At 42.8% G+C, this 20,813-nt stretch overlaps 1 protein-coding gene across 4 annotated transcripts in view; it reads right to left on the bottom strand.

Moving 5' to 3' along the window:
• The window catches only part of SMG7 (SMG7 nonsense mediated mRNA decay factor), a 130,093-nt gene that overhangs the window by 62,459 nt on the left and 46,821 nt on the right, over nt 1-20,813 (bottom strand). For all 4 annotated transcript variants that reach the window (XM_082266017.1, XM_082266018.1, XM_082266019.1 and 1 more), the window contains exons 3-9: nt 19,582-19,699; nt 15,229-15,361; nt 14,979-15,150; nt 13,067-13,138; nt 7,568-7,718; nt 7,357-7,492; nt 4,616-4,778 (exon numbers count right to left, since the gene is read on the bottom strand). In XM_082266017.1, coding sequence (XP_082122143.1) covers nt 4,616-4,778; nt 7,357-7,492; nt 7,568-7,718; nt 13,067-13,138; nt 14,979-15,150; nt 15,229-15,361; nt 19,582-19,699 — 945 coding nt within the window. The remainder of the gene's footprint in view (nt 1-4,615; nt 4,779-7,356; nt 7,493-7,567; nt 7,719-13,066; nt 13,139-14,978; nt 15,151-15,228; nt 15,362-19,581; nt 19,700-20,813) is intronic.

Here is a 20,813-nt window from a genome sequence, read left to right as displayed (position 1 = left end):
ACAAAATCTCCTTTGGATGCCTAGGCTTAGGACACAGAAAAGGCAACACCATGTCTTCGTTCAGTTGGAAACCAGAAACAACCTTAGGAAGGAACGACTGACAAGGACGAAGCACCACTTTATCTCCATGAACCAAGTAAGGTGGACAAGACAAAAGCTGCCAGCTCCGACACCCTACATGCAGAAGAAAAAGCCACCAAGGCTAACTTCTGGAAAAATGTAAGCAAAGGAGTTGAAATTACATGCCAAGTGGCGAGCTCCCTGAACGAACCAAAGAATGTGTAGCCAAAGAACGTTGAAAGAAAACTACCAAGGCCAAACGCTGCTCAACACCTCGTTGGAGGAAAGCCAAACTCTGAGTCACCGAAAATGAGCGGGGGTAAACCCAAGAGTAACACACACCAGCAAAGTACGCTCCTCAAACACGATGGTAAATCTTCCAAGAAGTAGGTTTACTAGCCTGCAGCAGCGTGGGAATCACCAATTTAGACAACCCACTATCCTTCAGCACCAGGCTTCAGACAGCCAAGCCGTTAAGCCAGCGACTGTAAGGCAAGATGGAAGATTGGCCCTTGAGCCAACAGATGATCTCTAAGAGGAAGTCTCCAAGGAGCATCAGCGACCAACCCTAGCAGATCTGTGTACCAAGACCGGCGAGGTCAGTCTATCAGATCTACGTACCAAGACCGGCGAGGCCAATCTGGAGCCACTAGGATGGTCGTAATCCCTTCTGCCTCAAACCTACGCAGGAATCTTGGCAGAAGTTCTAGAAGAGGAAAGATGTTTAGCAGACAATACTGGCCCCAAAGGAGCCACCAGTGCGTCTGTGGAGTTGGCCAAAGGATCCCGAGACCGTGCCACAAACCTAAGCACCTGCCTGCTGAGACAAGATACAAACAGGACCACCTCAGGAGTTCCCCCACTGGGAGACAAGTGATGGAACACCTCCGGAGGAAATGTCCGGTAGATCGATCGGTAGTCTGTATTCTTCCAGAGTCCAGACCCCCGGAGCACAATCCGTGCCAAAAACGCCACACCACTTGGACAGGCTGGCATCCATGGTGACCACCATCCAGTACAGGAGAAGGAAGATTTTCCCTGTAAAAGTGCTGGAGAGCAAAGCCACCGAATCAGAGCCCCTTTCGTACCCTGGCTCAACAGGATCAGATTGTCTAGACTGTGGATTGTTGCCCCACATGGCAAGAATCTCTTTGCAGAGGTCTCGTAAGGAACTGTGCAAACAGAATTGCCTCGAAGGTAGACCCCATCAGACCCAGCACCCACACATGCCAGTCCTGAAAGACGACCAACTGCCGAATTCCTCCTGCAGATTTTGGAGCTTGTCCCATGGAAGGAACACCTTGGCTGAGGCCGAGTCCAGAGCAGACCCAGATAATCCCATTAGGCGGACGGAACCAGGGCCAACACCTGTAAATGTAACTTCAAACCGAACTCCTGCTGAGTCCGTACAGTAATCTCCTGGTTGTCCGTCAGAGTAGTCAGAAACTCCGCTCGCAGAAGATCATCCAGGTACTCCAGTACCGCAATCCCCCGCTGGCGCAACAGTGCCAACACCGGGGCAAACACTTTGTGAAGACCAGAGGAAGGAGCTCTTGATAATGCTCCTCGCCCACGGGAAGCGGGGGAGGGGCGGATGACCGACATATCGGAATATGAAGGTAAGCGTCCTTAATATCGGTCGAGGCCAGAAGATCCCCCTGATGTAGAGATGCATCTACCATATGAACGGACTCTATTCGGAACATCTGTACCCGCACAAGGGGTTCAGAGCTTTAAGGTCCAATATTGGATGTATCTCGCTTTCCTTCCTGGGACCTGTAAACATGTTTAAGTAAAACCCATGATAAAAAAGCGTTCCGATTCGGAGACCGGAACAATCACCAGTTATAGTAGCAAGTCTTGCATCGCCCCTAAGAGACATTGCAGGCGGTCTGGGATAAATGCAGATAGTCAGGAAAGAACCTTTCTGGAGGATAAGCCAAAACTTCATCTTGTAGCTGAACAGCATCAGCTTGTGGACACACTGCTCTTGAATCAGGGAGGTCCACGGGTCCAGAAGGACCCACTCTCAGCTTACCTGATCAGGTTCCATTGGAACCTCAGGAGGAGGTCCTTACAGACTTCGATCCCTTGTCTTGAAATCCTGCTTAACGATATCATCCAGGGAGGATCCGAACAGGTGATCCCGCACAAAGGGAAGATCAGATAAGGCTTGGAAGTCTGGTCCATAGGCCAGCATTTCAGCCATATTCTGCGCCGAAGGACCACTGCTGTCACGGACAGCCTAGAGATTAAGGAAGCTGCATCCACGGACATCACAGATGGTATTGCAAACCCCTCAACCAACTGGTCCGCCAGCTCCGCAAAGACAGGGAGAAGCTGTTCCCCCTCCAGATCCTGGCGCAAAAGCTTTGCCCACTTTAATATGTGCCTATGTGTGCTGGTGTTAGTGTAGTGCTTGTGTACTCACAGTTGATGCTCTCTTCTCGCACGCCGAAAAGGGCTCCAGGAGAGAAGATTGCATAATTTCCTGTGCTTACATTACACAGGCACAGGACGTTCTGCAATTGGTCAGAACCGATCACCAGCTCCAGGCCAAAAATAGTTGGCCTGGACCTGATGATTGATCAGTTCTGAACCGAATCAGCACATTGCGGGGACGGCGGGCGTGAAGCGTCCCCTTGCCCCGCGCGCGACTAACGTACAGTTAAGTCGGTTCGTGCAGCTGAGCCACCTTGCCACATTAAAACTGCAGTGGGTGGTCGGCAACTGGTAAAAAAAAAAATTATTATTTTAAGCCATTATGTATTCTGCTACGTTTTTGGTATAAAAAAAAATAAAATAAAAAAACCCAATAAGCGTATATGGATTGGTTTACACAAACGTTATTACTGTCTACAAACTATGGGATATATTTATGGAATTTATATTTAGGTTTTCTTACTAGTAATGGCGGTGACCAACAACTTATAGAGGGACTGCGATATTGCGGCGGACAAATCAGGAACACTTTTGACACTTTTTTTGGGAATCAGTGACACAGTGATTAGTGCTAAAAATATGCACTGTCACTGTACAAAATACACTGGCTGGGAAGAGATCAACATAGTTAACTGTGTGACTAGCTGGGGTCTTCTTACTGTGGGGGGGGGGGGGTTGCTTTTACTAGAGGAGGGCATGGGTCCATGTCCGTATAAAAAAAACAAAAAGAGAAAAAAAAAGAAGAGTGAAAATGTTGAAAAACAAAACACACATGGTATTCTTCGCTTCTGTTATAAAATTTTGCAAATAACCTTTCTTCATTAATTTAGGTCAAACCAAATTCTGCTACATTTCTTTGGTGAAAATAATCCCAAATCAGCTTTTATTATTTAGTCTGTTGGAAACTTAAGAGTAGTGAAAATTGATGGGCTCTCATCTCGAGACCCAAAAACGCCAGGACAGTAAAAATATCCCCCAAATAACCAATTTTTGGAAAGTTTTTTTAAAGTTGTAATTTTTTGTCACAATTTTTATTAAAATTAAATGTCACCAATGCAGTACAGTGTCATCATATAACTGGTGTGGCGGTAATCAGGGACAATATAAACACCCCCAATTTTTTTTAATTTGTTTTCTTTATCACATTTTTTTATTTTATGTGTTTTTTTTAACACACTGTGACCAGAGCAATACAGTGCTACCATAGTAACATTGTACTACTCTAGGGAAGTGGTCAGGATTTTTCTTTTTAAATTGTATATCAGTGAATGTCACCGTTATAAGCAACCATTTTTACTGAATGAAATTCATTCATTTAGTGTGCATTGTGATTAGCTGTGATTGGCCTCAGCTAATCACATGGTACTGTGATTGGCCATGTCCCATGTGATCACTGTGACCAATCACAGCTAGCAACACAATTATAAACAATGAATGACATGTATGAAAGCCATCCATTGTTAACAATTGTCATGAGATCTGTTGTGCTTGGTCACAGCAATCACATGGTACCGGCCAGGCACAGTAATTTGTCATCGCCTGTGTCCGGTGGACACAGCAAGTGACAGATCGTGCCATGATGCAGCCCGTGGGGAACATTGCGGGAGGATGTCATATGACCTCCACCCAGTAAGACTAATGTCCCGCCCAGCTGTCATTTGCCTATAGGCTGGGCGGGAACTTGTTCTGGATTAGTAAGCTGTAATATATTAGATTTTTGTTTTTGGGTTTAAAGTAGAACTATAGGCAAACTTTTTTTTTTTAATTTTGGACAGAGTAAGGGTGGGTTATAATACCTGTAAGATTTTTTTTTCACACCATCTGTGTCCCATTGCAAGGATTTTACTTCACTTCCTGTCCCATAGCAAAACAGGAAATCCCTGAATATCAAGGGAATTCCTTGGGCACTGCCAGGTCACCAGAACTAGTGTGGCCATTGGAAGATTTCCCTTCTTTTCTGGAGGACAACCCAAAATTATAGTAAAATAAATCTCAGAAAATTTGAAACTCACAAAAATGTTGATATCCTACTATGCCCCGTCAACTCACTAAAGATGCAGACTTCTGAGTGCAAAATGGTAGAGAGTCGCACACTGTCAACAACAACACTTACTGAAGAGAGTCAGAAGCTGAGACCAGCAAAGTTCCTCTTCTGCACTATAGCTCTGTTGTTCAGCCTCTGTGCCGAAACTCCGCAAGTGGTGCAGCTGAAACAGATTTATCACTGTGATGTGGACCAGTTGCTGCGCATTAAAAGCCTTCTGAAAGAGCATATTCTGAAAGAAAAACCAGAAGCAGTTGAACCACTCAGATTAAGGAGATGTTAATGTCAGAAATTATGTAACCAAGGACATAATTTAAGGGTGCATTCACAATTGCACCTGCTCCGCAAATTAGATGCACGAACCTCAGGATTCCTGCGATTACCTGTGAGAGGCAGCCCCACTGAAAGCACTGTGAGGCTGCTGGATCTGATCATGTCCACTTGTATGTAAACTCTCATACAACAATTCCATTCAAGTGATCAGCCCTGGATTCAGGCAAACTGTATCCAGGGCTAATCACTCACATGTGACAGCTGCATAAGAGATTGCATGTGAGTGGGTGCAATAAGTTGCAGGAGCTAGCAGCCTCCTATTGCTTTCAATGGGGCTACTGCTTAAAGCTAACTGCAGGAACCCTGCTGGAGTTCTCGCATCTAATCACTGAGCAGGTGCATTTGCAAATTTGAATGCACCCTTAGGGTCCTTTCACACGGCCGCTCCGCTGCTTTAGTCCGCTGCGGGACTTTTTTTTTTTTCACGGAGCGGATGACATTTGTGTCATCCGCTCCGTGTGCCCGCATATCATCCCATCCGTTTGCGGATGATATGCGGACATAATGTAAGTATATGGCACTGCAGATGACACCGCTGACATCCGATTTTCCTTCCTTTCCGTTTTTTACACGGATGAAAAAATAGGGTTCTGTTCCATTCGAAAAAACGGAACAGAACTGAAAGGAGGAAAATCGGATGTCAGCGGATGGTATTCCGCTGACATCCGCAGTGCCATTCACTTACGTTATGTCCGCAAATCATCCGCAAAAAAATAGGATGATTTGCGGACACACGGAGCAGCCGTGTGAAAGGACCCTTAGCAAGTCAAAACAACCATACTACATTTTTTTATAAAAACTATTTAGCTTTACTACCTGTGTACATGCTGACAGTAGGGGAGATTAGAGCATGTTCCTGATATACGCCACATGCTTACATTTTAAGCATTCAATAACAATGCTTGCATCTATTCAGTTTTATACTTTGACATGTTGGTATCAGTAGGGGCGCTAAAGACAGGTCTTAGATATGTGGCACGGATTCCTAAGGCTAAGTTCACATGTAGGCGTTTTGGGGCGTTTTTCTGCTCTAAGATCAGCTCCAAAAACGCCTAAAAAGACAAACCATATTAATTTCAATGGCCCCTGTTCACATCTGAGCGTTTTGACGTTTTAAGCAAAACGCCCAACGCTCAAAAAAGTACACGAGCTTCTTTTTGGGCAGATTACAGGCGTTTATTTTTTTCCATTGGTTACTTGTCAACCTAAAAACGCCTGTAAAATGCCTGAAAAACGCCCATAAAAACGCCTGTAAATAGCAACGCCAAAATGTGAACTTAGCCTAAATGCTTGGATTAGAGGAGGAGGGATATGCCAAATAAACACAGAGGAAAATATCTGTAATCTATCTGCGTTAAATTAAAACTTCACTGGATACATTATATTACTACAGACACTGAATATTTGTATGGAAATTTCAGACTGACCAGGTTTTTAAAGTACATCTAGCAGAGTAAGAAAACGTAACAGACTTTTTCCAGCTGATTTGCAAATCCTTTAGCAGGTAGAATGATAAGCATATGTATTTCAATTGTGTATTTAGACATTTTCCTCAAGTTTTACTTTAGGGTCAGCTGGTGCTCTCTTTCTGACCTTATTAAAGTCAAAGTGGTTAATGCATGGTAAAAAATGTATTGCAAACACAAATGTATGTTAACCATAGGATTCCCTAGGGTGTCTACATTGCAGTGATATAAGCAAGTTTACTATTATAGGCAAGATTTAAGGCACGGATGTGACCAGTGCGGTTGATAAACTGGTTTTGTTAGCCCATAAAAGGTTTGTATACATGAATTTCTTGAAAACCAAAATAATTCCCCTCCATTGATAGCAATTGTATATATGATCTTTATTTCACCAACACACCCGATGTGTACACTGGGGCTTCTGAACATAGAAAGATCTAAGTAAACAGAAATTCTATTAATTTGGACTGATTGTTAGGAGACCAGAAGCTGGGTATACATGGCTAGTTCTTTTTTGTTCAGCTGGTGAGCTGAACGAAGAAGAAGGAAAAAAAAAAAAATGATTCCCCCCATCCACACAAGCGATGCAATGGCGAAATCCAGCCTGCTACAACATTCGCATAGTGGGGACTCTCTGCTTTCAGAATACTCCGGTTGTCGATTACCTTCTGTCAAACGGGAAGGGCCACACATAGATCGAAATTTGACCAGTCCCTGCTGAACTGGCAAAATTGCAATCATTCTGTACCAATCGTAAGCATTTCAAATGCAATGGAACCATGCCAGGGCTCAGCGGCCCACTGCTGCTATACAAAAAGAAATCACACATTTACATACAATTATGACATAGGTGTTCATAAATGCCTTCAATTTATTTAAAGAGAAACAGACTACAAACATACCAGTTTTCAGCAAGCATGCTTTCAGCAATTGTCAAAGCCATGCTTTGCTCTTGAAACCTGGCTGCATAATTGCTTAGGATGACCACCTACAGCCTTACTTGCTACTCACCTTGAACTGCTCCTCCAGCTGCTCTCGCAAAGGGCTCACTTTGTCCAGATTCTTTGTTAAATATACATGTCCATGGAATTTGATGAAGGCCTTGATAAAATCAGACACACCCCAGCGTTTCTTCACCTCTTCACGACTGGAAACAACCAGGAAATGAAAATGAGTACAGTGAAAAAAGTAACAGAAAACCATGGGCAATCTAAAAATATACCTTTCCAAAGCTTTAGAAAGTGCTTTCTGCAGGTTGGTGGAAGCCGCTGGGAAAGGAAATTTAACAGCGATGCTGCGGCAGTAGTAAAAAATAGTGGTCAGATGATCCCCTTTTGAGGAGGCCAAAATGGCCAGCTGATTATACGGCTGACCTGTAGATTGGAAAAAAAAAAAAGTCCTGTTACAGAAAGAGAAAGGTTTGTCTAAAAACAAGGGGACAACTATAGCATGTAGATATTTCCACTTGTACACTGAAAATGGAAAACCCAGAGGTTACAGAGGATGAAAACATTTCAGCCTGGGCATCAGATATATTTCTATGGCCAATTTATACTATCAGAAAACAGTTGCTACTGATACTCACATAGGAATCTGTGAAATGCAACCTCATCTCTGCTGCATCATATCTAACCTTTCAAGGGTTTGAATCTGACTGGCAACTGTATAGAAGCAACTCCACTGAAATTACAGACACTGACACATAAGCAGGGAAACCTCCCAAATTTTTTCAAAGAGAAACTTCAGTACAGCTGAAAGCACCACGTTAAGATTCCAGGGCGGCGGGTGGTTGGCGCAGCCGGGCCTGGCCCCCGCAGATCTAATCATGGACCGCTTGTTGCAATAGTGCCCTATGTTTTTGATGTTGGAGTGAGGAGGGAAATGTGTGTTGTGCCATGGGACCATGACCGGGCAACTGGATGCATTTTGCTGGAGTTGTGCTCATCTGGGAATGCTGTGCATATTCTACTTGATTGTTTATTCTCTCTTTGTAAGAGAGCTTATTATGTAAAGCCTGTGAACCTTAGTTTTGTTCAATAAACTTGGTTTCCGATTTAAAAAAAAAAAAAAAAAAAAAAAAGATTCCAGGGCGGCAATGGAGCCCGCACTAAAGGAACCAAACGTCAGAAGTCACGTGATCGTGACGTAACGCGTAGGGTTTGGACGATGGTTGCTGGAACCCAAAGCGCTGAGGACATCTTGTGGAGGAAACGTTTATGGCCAGTTCCAGGATGCATTGATAATATACACTTAATGCAAGTGTTATTGAGGTGAGAGGCCAGAGAGCACAGTGGTGCCAGTCAATCACACTGGTGAAGGGATCTATTAGATTATTTATCATGATTGATGGATTTATATATCTTTTGAAGTCTGCACTTTTGCACGTTGCACTTTATGTATACGAAGGGATTTACTGTCATCTATGAGGACATTTTCACTTGTTTTCATTCAAAAGCCAGCTCATCACCTCACCAGGGGGATGGCCGAAAGACCCACAGTGACCAAAATTTTAGAGGGGCTGGGAGGAAGGGGAACCCGGGGGTTCGATTATCGACCCCAAAACCCTCCAGAGGTAGTGGAGGGGACAGCTACTTGCTACACCAGCACAGGGTGGGCAACGTTCTGGACAGGACACCACTCCATCGTAATGTGGGTGCTCTCGGCCTGAAGGAAACACTGCGAGTCAGACCGAAGCCAGTTCGTATGCGTCCTCTCGAGATGTTAAACACGCAGGCCAGCCCCGGTCCAGTGGGGCTATGTCGCGGCTGACCTAGCACAGAGCTGCGGTCTGCAAGCGCTCACTGCCCAGACTAGGGGGACCCTAAGGATCTATATTATCCAGTTAGTCGCTTAGTCCAGCACTTAATTGTAATTCTCACAGGAACAAAATAAAAAAAAAATCCATTTGAAATGAAAAAATTGCCAGGATCAGCGATCCCAGCATGGAACTAGGTCCTTCCGCCTGACTAGGCAAAAAAAAAAAAAACGGAGTCCCTATAACAGAGTGGGTGTGTATAACCCCTGGGACTGCCCATAGGCATAGTCAAGCTTTTTCCTGCCCAGTGTCCTACTCCTGTAGGGGGCAGTATAACCCAATGGTTAAGAAGAATCAGGAGCTGTCTCCGTCAATGATCGAAAGAGAAATGGGATTTTCCAAATCAGTGACAAACCAAGTGAGCTATCTGGAAAAATACAGCCTTTTATGCATGAGAAACTTAAGACCATGGTAGAAAGGCTGAAAGCAATTTCCCAACCTCATTTTCCGCTTGCGCTGGAGTGCAGTGTCTCTAAACCCATAAAATATTACAGCTGGTGCTTTGTTTGACAAGCTCTGTTAAGTTTATAAAACTGCACAATTATCATACATACAGACACTAATATATATATTTTATACATACACACACACACACATATACACATATATATATATATATATATATATATATATATATATATATATATATATATATATATACACACACACACATATACATATACACATACACATACACATATACATACACACAAAATTATAAAAACGCAACACTTTTGTTTTTGCTCTCATTTTTCATGAGCTAAACTCATTTTTTTCTATGTACACAAAAGGCCTATTACTCTCAAATATTGTTCGCAAATCTGTCTTAATCTGTGTTAGTGAGCACTTCTCCTTTGCCGAGATAAACCATCCACCTCACGGGTGTGGCATATCAAGATGCTGATTAGACAGCCTAATTATTGCACAGGTGTGCCTTAGGCTGCCCACAATAAAAGGCCACTCTAAAATGTGCAGTTTTATCACACAGCACAATGCCACAGATGTTGCAAGTTTTGAGGGAGCGTGCAATTGGCATGCTGACTGCAGCAATGTCCACCAGAGCTGTTGCCCGTGAATTGAATGTTCATTTCTCTACCATAAGCCCTCTCCAAAGGCGTTTCAGAGAATTTGGCAGTACATCCAACTGGCCTCACAACCGCAGACCACGTGTAACCACACCAGCTCAGGACCTCCACATCCAGCATCTTCACCTCCAAGATCATCGGAGACCAGCCACCCGGACAGCTGCTGCAACAATTGGTTTGCATAACCAAAGAATTTCTGCACAAACTGTCATAAACCGTTTCAGGGAAGCTCATCTGCATGCTCGTCGTTCTCATCTGGGTCTCAACCTGACTGCAGTTCATCGTCATGCTCACATTCGATGCCGTCTAGCACTTTGGAGAGATGTTTTCTTCATGGATGGATCCCAGTTTTCTTCATGGATGGATCCCAGTTTTCTTCATGGATGGATCCCAGTTTTCTTCATGGATGGATCCCAGTTTTCTTCATGGATGGATCCCAGTTTTCTTCATGGATGGATCCCAGTTTTCTTCATGGATGGATCACAATTTTCTTCATGGATGGATCACAATTTTCTTCATGGATGGATCCCAGTTTTCAGCTCATGAAAAATGGGGGCAAAATCAAAGGTTGCGTTTATAATTTTGTTCAGTATAGTATAATATATATAGCCGAAAAAAAAATTGGAGCTGCAATCTCAAAAATTGTAAATATCTCGTTTACTTCATATCTTCATGCATTTACAGGTAAATATACATTTACAAGCGACTGTACAGTTTCGGACATGCATAAGTCCATCATGCAGCTTGATATGCATGTCAGAAACTGTGCAGTCGCTTGTAAATGTATATTTACATGTAAATGTATATTTACATGTAAATGCATAAAGATAAGTAAACAAGATATCTACAATTTTTTGAGATTGCATATTCAATTTTTCTCTTTTTTTAAGAATGTCTGGTGGAAACCAAGGAGTGCCACATCAGATGTAATTCTTTATAAAGAAATTTGCTACACAGCAGGGGTGTCCCACCATGTGTGGGGGGGGGGGGGGGGGGGGATTACACACCTCAAAAAAAAAGAAAAAAAAATGAAAGGAACACTCAATTCGAGTATAGCATCAAGTCAATAAAACTCCTGGAATATTGATCTGGCCAGTTAAGTATGAAGAGGGGATTGTTAATCAGTTTCAGCTGCTTTGGTGTTTATGAAATTACCAGGTGCACTAGATGGGCAATAATGAGAAACTCCAAAACAGGAATGGTTTTACAGGCGATGGCCACTGACATGTTTTTCCCTACTCATCTTTTCTTGTTTTTCAATAGTTTTGAATTTGGCTAGGGTCAGTGCCACTACTGTTAGCACGAGGCTACCCTATAGAGGTTGCACAGGCATTCCAACTCCTCCAGGATGGAACATCAATACGTGCCATTGCCAGGAGGTTTGCTGTATCTCCCAGCACAGTCTCAAGAGCATTGAGGAGATTCCACGAGACACACAGTTATGCCAGGAGAGCTGGACAGGGCCCTAGAAGGTCCTTATCCCATCAGGACCGGCATCTGCTCCTTTGTGCAAGAAGGAACAGGATGAACACTGCCAGGGGCCTACAAAATGACCTCCAGCAGACCAAACAATCAGAAACAGACTTCATGAGGGTGGCCTGAAGGCCCGACGTACTCTAGTGGGCTCTGTGCTCACTGCCCGGCACTGTGGCGCTCGATTGGTATTTGCTATTGAACACCAGAATTGGCAGGTCAGCCAATGACCCCCTGTGCTTTTCCCAGATGAGAGCAGGTTCACCCTGAGCACATATGACAGACGTGAAAAGGTCTGGAGAAGCCATGGAGAACATTATGCTGCTTGTATCATCATTCAGCATTACCGGTTTGGTGGGGTGTCAGTGATAGTCTGGGAAGGCATATCCATGGAGGGACACACAGACCTCTACGGGCTAGACAATGGCACCCTGACTGCCATTAGGTATCGGGATGAAATCCTTGGACCCATTGTCAGACCCTACACTGGTGCAGTGGGCCTGGGTTTCTCCTGGTGCATGACAATGCCCGGCCTCATGTAGCGTGACTATGCAGCCAGTTCCTGGAGGATGAAGGAAATACCATTGAATGGTCCCCCCCACATTCGCCTGGCTTAAATCCAATAGAACACCTCTAATACATAATGTCCTAGAACACCTCTAGGACATTATGTTTCGGTCCATCCGAGGCCGCCAGGTTGCACCCTAGTCTGTTCAGAGTGAAGAAATGTCACAAGCACATCAAGGATTCCTCAAAAGGGCCCAAAAACTTTATTCCATGGTCATATAATATACAGCAACGTTTCAGAGCCACACAGGGCCCCTTCGTCAGGCAAGTGACGTCAGACATCAGGGAGGAAAAACCCCAGGACACCATCTGTCATCTCGTTAGGAGCATGCCCCGACATTGTCAGGCATGCATACAAGCACGTCGGGGCCATACAAACTACTGAGTATCATTTTGAGTTGCTGCAATACAATTTCAGCAAAATAGACTAGCCTGCTTAATCATTTTTTCACTTTGATTTTTGGGGTGTCTTTGAATTCAGCCATCTGTAGGTTGATAATTTTCATTTCCATCAAATGATGTGGCATCCTTTTTTTCCCAACACATCACCTAGTCCATATCACTATAGCTATCCAGCATGATATTTTTTCCAGTTGAGATCTGATGTTTTCAAAGTGTTCCTATAATTTTTTTAAGCAGTGTGTGTGTCTATACACACACATACATACATACACACACACACACACACACACACACACACACACACACACACACAGCCTGATACAAAGGATCATTTGAAATAATTGAAAGAGCCAAAATCAAACAATGGTTCTCTACTCACCATTGGAGGGGACAAGTTGAGCAGCATGTCTATAATATGATTCAGCCTGGCTTGTCTGGTTCCTATAGCGAGCTGAAAAAAAAAAAAAAAACGATTATAATAAAGAGCTACTAAACACTGATTTTTTTTTTTTTTTGTTATATGTTATACTTACCTGCTCTATCCAGTGGTATTGCACAGAGTGGCCCCGATCCTCCTCCTCTGGGGACCTTGGCGGCGAACTTGGCTCCTCCTTTTTTCAGACTACCACAGCAATAGGAGAGCGTAGTCTGCGTGCTCCCGACCTGTGTGTCTATGGAGCCGCACTCCATAAACTTACACATCGGGACTTAGGCCTGTCCTCCACTTCCTTTTCACTGCATCTGATTGACAGCAGCAAGAGCCAATGGCTCCTGCTGCTGCTTAAATGCTGTGTGAAGAGGAAGGGGAGAAAAGATGCAGCCGTGCACAGAGCTGATCTCTTCTCCCCTCTCTTCCCCTTCACACAGGGGAAGGGAGGCACAGAGAAACTGAAAAGTTTTTTACCTTATTGCAAACAATGCATTAAGGGAATTTTTTTTAGGTTTAGTAACACTTTAAATTTGACTTCAGACAAAATTTGACACAAATCTAAAATTAGCATGTCAAACTGGAGTTTTCACAGTTGCATGCGGTCTCCAATCTTCTCTGGTCCTGAGCTGGTTTAATGGATTTAAACTGAATAAGGTCCTAGATGTTCATCAGTTGACAGAGGTTTTGCTTCCTTACAAAATTTGTTTCAGCTGAATACTCCAAGAAATGTCTAATGGTCACTTTCTCTGGGATATGAGAGTTGCAAATTTTTCTATATTATTTAGAAAAGTGCTAATCTCATGAAATGAAGTTGGGCCCTTGCCTGTCTTCACATGGTTGTGGGCCATCTTGGATGATGCAGAGCGCAGCAAAGATCTGGCATAAGTGCCACTTTCTGCGTTAATACACAGATTAGAGGGTGACATGCTCAGGGGGCGGAGCCATGATCTCCTGCACTTACAATCTTTCCTTAGTCTTCTGGATTTAGCAACACTGGGTATCATTCAACTCAGCAGATTGAGAACATTTTGTGGTCAAAAAGAGGGACTTCTACGGGTTGAAGAGTATAACAGCAAAAGTCTGACCTAAATAGTTTGGGTCACCAAGCTGGAATAAGCATGCAGAAAGTGAGGACTGAAATCTGAATGGCACATCTGTATACTTATGACAGTTCTCAATAATCCAAAGGATTGAAACAAATGGGTTAGCATTCTCAGAACAGGCGTTGAGCAATGTCGGTCTACATAGCTTCCCCAAGCAAAGCCATCTTTATCCACTTGTCTACCTAGACGCATCTATAGGCGGCATGGTAGACCAGTGTTAAATCAAGCTCACAGCTGCTGCAGCTGAGAGCTTGATACCGGCTTTAAGAAACGCAGCTCTAGATTTGTCCAAATTACTTTTATAGCACTAAAATTCTCAAGGGCTTTGCTTTCAGAAAATATACAGTAAACAGTATACAAACAATGCAGATTTTAACATGTGTGCAAAAAAGTCGAGTTGCCTTACCAGACATCTAGTTAAAATAACAGCCAGAAACAGCAGCAAAAAAAAAAAAAAGATGCAAACTGTCCTGCATGCAAACTGAGCTACTGATGCAGTGAGCTGCAATATGCACTGCTGGCACATTTCAAGTAGATACACTCCTTGTTTGATACCATGGATGATCAGCACCTGGACTAACCAATAGGCTAGAACAAGATGAAGTTTCACAAAGTGGGAGGAAAATAAGGTAACTGAATATAAACATTAAGAATGTAGAGTAAATATTACTTATGAAAAATCTGAAAAATATGAACTTGGATGGTAATCTAGAATTTCTAAAAATAACCACTTATGACCCATTTCCTGAGAATCTCACCAATGTCTCCAAGGTGTACCAGGCAGTGCTGGCAAATATAAGCGCAAGAACTGGACTGAGGCTTCACCACCGTCCCACAGTGCATCTGCTTATTGCTGATGATCCCTAGCTGGGAGGACTTGACACGGCATGGCAAATCCACATTAAACACAGTGCATAACTCCTGCAAAAGCTTTAAGAGAAGAGGATGTGTAAGTAGGAGATCCATAGAATTTACAAGGGTAATCTAAATGCAGAGTTTACAACTTACCTGTGTATAAAATCCACTAGCTGCCTCCAAGAACAGTGAAAGATTGGCCTGCACTTCGCTACGGTTTGGGTTTGTCCGGTTTTTGGCCTGTCCTTGCAGTGTTGTGATCTGATTTTTGAAGGCATGATTCCAACTGTGGGCAGAATATAGGGTTGTACATTTGCGATAAATCATAAAAAAAATGATACAAAATTATGCTCTGTAGTGTATCTTAAAGCAACAAAACATTAAATTATATATACAAATGAACTCTAAACAATTGCAAGTCTTTAGTCATTACTGTTCGGAAGTGGCTAGGTAAAAAGGCTTTGCTTCTTTATAGGATAACTTATGAGGCGAAAGGTTACCCTAGCAAGTTTAATATCAAGTTTAATAAGTTGATACTGTGAAGTTAATACATTACAATTATAGACCCTTTTTTCACAGTTCTAGGCATACAAGGTGACCCTTCACCTCTCAGCGTGACAATCAGCTCAACCTTTGAGTCAGACCTCCGCAAGTTATAGATGATCAAATACGGTACACATGATGCCACTCTGTATTAATTCAAACAAGAATAAAAACAAACACTCGCATATAAAAATGGTAAAACAAATGGATCATACAGTATACCAGTTTTCCATAGTATCACAGTGCCTCCAATATTCACTTGCATGCTCCCTCTATCCAAACAAATTACTGGCCTGGTGTGATGACATTACAGTTACAGCGAAGAGAAACCCTGACTTATGTCCTGGGATGGACTTTTTTTCCCTGCACTGAAAGTAGATATTTGTTTGCACAGAGTAGGTTGATTTTGATGCATAAAAGACTTACGCCCCTTTCACACGGAGCGGACCGTATTGCGATCCGCTCCGGCACTTTTTTTTTTTCTTTCATGGACACTGATGACATTTGTGTCATCCGGTCCGTAGGTCCGCATATCTTCCCATCCGTTTGCGGATGATATACGAACATAATGCATGTCTATGGGATTGCGGATGTAGCGGAGGACACCGCTGACATTCGATTTTGCGTCCTTTCCGTTTTTTAAACGGAAGAAAAAATAGGGTTCTGTTCCGTTCCAAAAAACGGAACAGAACTGAAAGGACACAAATCGGATGTCGGCTGATGGTCAGATTTACCCAGAAGTCTGCACCTTGATACTAATCAGATTTTTGGCATTCCCTTCAACAAAATGTAAACATCTAAGGGATACAGACCCAGCTTCTTTCCTCAGAGCCTTGCAGATGCAGCAGCTGATTGAAAATGATAAAAACCACACCAACACAGATTCACTCTGTTCATGGACACAGGTAGCTATTTTTTTTAGAACAAAAAAGGTAGGAATCTTCAGCAAAGTATGTTAAAATCCCAGCAATGTACATATATCACCCAGGAGGGGAATAAATAGATTTTTGTAAAATCTTACCGTAAAATCCTTTTCTCTTAAGCTCATTGACAGACGCAGTCCTCTTTGATTAATATCAAATTGGGTTATACTGCCCTCTACAGGAGTAGGATTTGATATTAATCAAAGAGGACTGCGTCTGTCAATGAGCGACAGAGAAAAATGGAATTTTGTAAGAACTTACCGTAAAATCCGTTTCTCTTAGCTCATTGACAGACGCAGTCCTCTTTGATTAATATCAAATCCTACTCCTGTAGAGGGCAGTATAACCCAATTTGATATTAATCAAAGAGGACTGCGTCTGTCAATGAGCGACAGAGAAATTATTTTACTCAACAAAAGTTACTGTTCAAGTCCTTTCCCTGACATTCAGCTATTAAATGTCAGAGCTTCAATTGACAGTGTTGCAAGGAGGCAGGGACTAATCACCACCTGTTAAGAAGAGGCTAGCAGAGGTGTGAAACCATTACTTTTAAGGTTTACGTTAAGAAAGAACTATTATATGCTACCAACAGCTATATAGGTTCACACCTGCACATTTAGGGGTACAAGTTTTAGAAGATTATCAGAAAACAAATGAAATGAAAGTGCTATAGGGGAGGAAAGAGAGAGATTCAGAAACACAGCTGACTTCCTGTCATGCAATTCCACAGGAGAAAAAAAAAAAAAAAAAAAAAAAACAACACTTCAGGTGTCATGGTGCTGCCTAACCGAGAAAGAGGCTGCATGGCAATGGCAAAATTATATAAAGTGAAAAAAAAATTAAAAAAATTAAAAAAATTAAAAAAAGTTTTTTTTACAGATGGATTTATTCTATAAATATTGCTGTAAATGTTTTCAGCTCTCAGTGTGTGGAATGTCATTTTTGTTATGGGTATTTTTTTTTTTTTTTTGCCATTTGCGTCAAATCTTGCTTTCTACTAAGAACACTTACTGTATTACCTACATGCTTAGAAGGACCCTGTGTATGACTAAGCCATATGTTCATACAACCATGCATTCTCTATAAAGAGGAAGTAAATTCCTTTAATGACTTACCTATAGTAAGCCTTATTATAGGCGCATGGGCAGGAGTGACGTCTTTGCCACTCCGGCAGTCACAAAGCTGGAGCCTGCAAACCCGGAAGCAAGATGGTGAAGATGGGAGACCTGGCGGCACTGACATCATGGCGCTGGAACAGCTTTGTTTTAAGGCAAGTTTCAAATAATGTGCTAGCATGCGATGCATACTAGCACATTATGACTTTACCTTGCAGGGGAAAAAAAAACCTCCAGTGGTATACAAACGCTTAAAAGGGTCTGCAAATTGAATTCGATATTACATGAAGGTCTGTAAAGGATGGTTAGTGACTGGCAGCCTCTGGGGATACAGATGCTTAAGGACGTTAATTGTATAGGCATACATGCATTTTTTTTTCCATTTTTCTGTATGTGATTTAAACACAGACCATTGTTTTTAATGTGCCTGTACACACAGGTGAGCAAGCATAAAGTAAAAAAATAAAAAACAAAAAACACAAATCGGAGTGGTCAGTCCATATTTGTGTGTGTACATGCGTAAATACACGTACATGCCACACTTCATTAAACTAAAGCAAGAAGAATTTTTACATTTGCATACTTGCAAATACGCGTACATGATATACAGTCATCCTTTCTTTTTTTTTCAGCCAAAATTGTCTGATTCATACATCAGTACAGTGTACAGAGGCCTTAAAGCCATACTGGTGTTTTAAAAAGGACCCCTAAGCACAGTCAAACATTCAGTGGAGAAAATAAAATAAAAAAAGAGCTCTGCGATATGACTTGGTCTAAAAAGGAGACACTTCTAAATTTATTTTTGCCCATTCAAGATACAATTCTCTCTGACAAGCCACCCCATCTGCAGACATTTACTTTACCCTTTACCAATTAATTTAATAATTCTATTTTTTCAAGTATGAGAGCGCGAAACACTAAACAGGTTTCTGCATTTTTTTTCTAAAACACTGGAAGTACTAGATTATGGTGGCTCCAATTGCCTTCAGCTGGCTACACTTGTTGAAAGCAAAGAAAACAGACTGTAGTCATTTTGCCATTTAAATGGCATATTTACTGCTCATACCTCCCTGAAACTTCCTGCCATGGGTCTTTGCGACGATGATCTCTGTGGACGATGCCAGAGAGAGAAGGGGGACTTGATTCACTTGGTGTGGAGATGTCCAAAGTTGCACAGATACTGGTCCGCGGTGTTATCTGCCATTAATGGGGCTCTGGGGGTGGATACCCCTAGGGATCCTAGACACTGTATTCTTGGGATACTGGAGGCGATAGTGGAAGATAGGTTTCTGAGAGAGGCCGCAACTCGGGCACTCTTTCAGGCCCGTTTACTTATCCTGAGACGCTGGATAACACAGGAATCACCTACGTATAGGATGTGGCTGGAACAGATGGCTTCTACTTTGCATATAGAGAAGGTTATATACCAGCATAGGGGGGTGCCTCAGAAATTCTCTAAGGTATGGCGTGTATGGTTGGACAGTCCGGGCATGGCCCCTGATGATCTTGTTCTGGACCGTTTGTTATTGTAATTTCTTTGGAGGTACTCTTGTTAATCCTTGGATCGAATGAGTGGGGTAGGGGCGTTTCCTGCATTTTCATATGTTATGTTCTCTTTTACGTGGTTCGGACTGTACTTATATGTGATAACCTTGGGGGGACTGTGGCATGGTGTGGACGATGTAATTTTTATGGTTTGATGCTGCCATCCGACAGTTTTTTTTGTTTTTTCTGTTTTCTGAATGTAATGGTGTGAATTTTTCTCAATAAAGTTTTTTTCTTGATTTAAAAAAAAAAATGGCATATTTACTGCAAAGGAACCAGTCTAAACAGGTTAAAAAACAAAATGGAACAGATTTGAAATTTGCTTTAAAAATATAGCGCTATAGGAGTGGGTTTCCTAAAAGAAATCACAGAGTACTTACAGGTCCTGTTCCACCTTCTTGTCCAGTGCATACTCAAGGTCTGTCACCAGCATCTTCTGATACAAGTCCTGAAGAGCTTGACGCGAAGTCCACGCCTCTGCTGTACCAGGCTTGGACTCTGCCCAAAGAAAATCACAATGAGATGAAGATGATATGTACTTCCATTTTAAAATGATTGCATGTATACAATCATGAAGTAGTGAGGGGAATTTCAAGATTTAACTCTAAAGAAGGGATATGCAAACTGTGGCCCTCCAGATGTTGCAGAACTACAAGTCCCATGATGCAAAGCAAGACTCTGACAGCCACAAGCATGACACCCAGAGGTAGAGGCATGATGGGACTTGTAACAGCTGGAGGGCAACAATTTGCATATCCCTGCTCTAAAGTATATGCAAGGCTTTTTTTTTCCCCATTAAAACATGTTTTATTTAGAATAAAGTAACAACAAGCAAATATTGTACAAATACAAAAGCTTTGGATACACTAAGCCCCCGTTCACACTGGGGCGACCTGTCAGGCGACCTGGTCGCCTGACAGGTCACCTTCCATAGAGAAGCTGCGGACCCGTTCTAACAGGAGCGACACAAGTCTTTGGGGCGACCCGGAGCGACCTGCATAGACTTCAATGTTATGAAGTCCGTGTCGGCCGCTCCGAGGTCACGGGGCGAGCAGCGTGCCGCGACCTATGAGGTCGCCCAGCAAAGTAGCGTCGCCCCAGTGTGAACGGGGCCTGAAGGAAAACCAACGAGCATCAACATGAAAACAACATCCAGGTATACCACGAGAAGTGTACAGAAGAAACAGCTAAATGTAGGCAATAGCGAATATAAACTTATCAAGAATATACAGGGTAGCGGTCATGACAATTGTGGGCAGTCGACCAACTTGGGAAGTGCCGGGTCCAAAATACGTACCACATCGGTACCACTTAGGAATGAGTTAGGGTTCGCCAGGTTGATCAAGCTTGCACACTCTGAATGTATTTAATTGGCGAGCTTATCAATCGCTGCCGGGACTATAAAGTAATTGCCACCCGGGGCGTAGCGTAGACTCGTTGGGAGAGAATAGAAGGAAAAGGAAAGAAGAGAGTGGGAGCTAGGGAGACAAGACACAGCTGGAAGAAGGAAGGAGAATACAGTGGAAGGAGAAATGGAGTGAAAGAATGAGAGGCAGGGGAGAGGGGGGGAGAGAGAAAAAAAAAAAAAGGGAAGGGAGGGGGAGGGTCAGTG

The sequence above is a fragment of the Pelophylax lessonae genome (assembly GCF_965119305.1).
Source record: "Pelophylax lessonae genome assembly, chromosome: 8".
NCBI lineage: Eukaryota > Metazoa > Chordata > Amphibia > Anura > Ranidae > Pelophylax > Pelophylax lessonae.
Note: the sequence above shows the minus strand (reverse complement) of the source record. Positions and strands in the feature narration are given on the sequence as shown.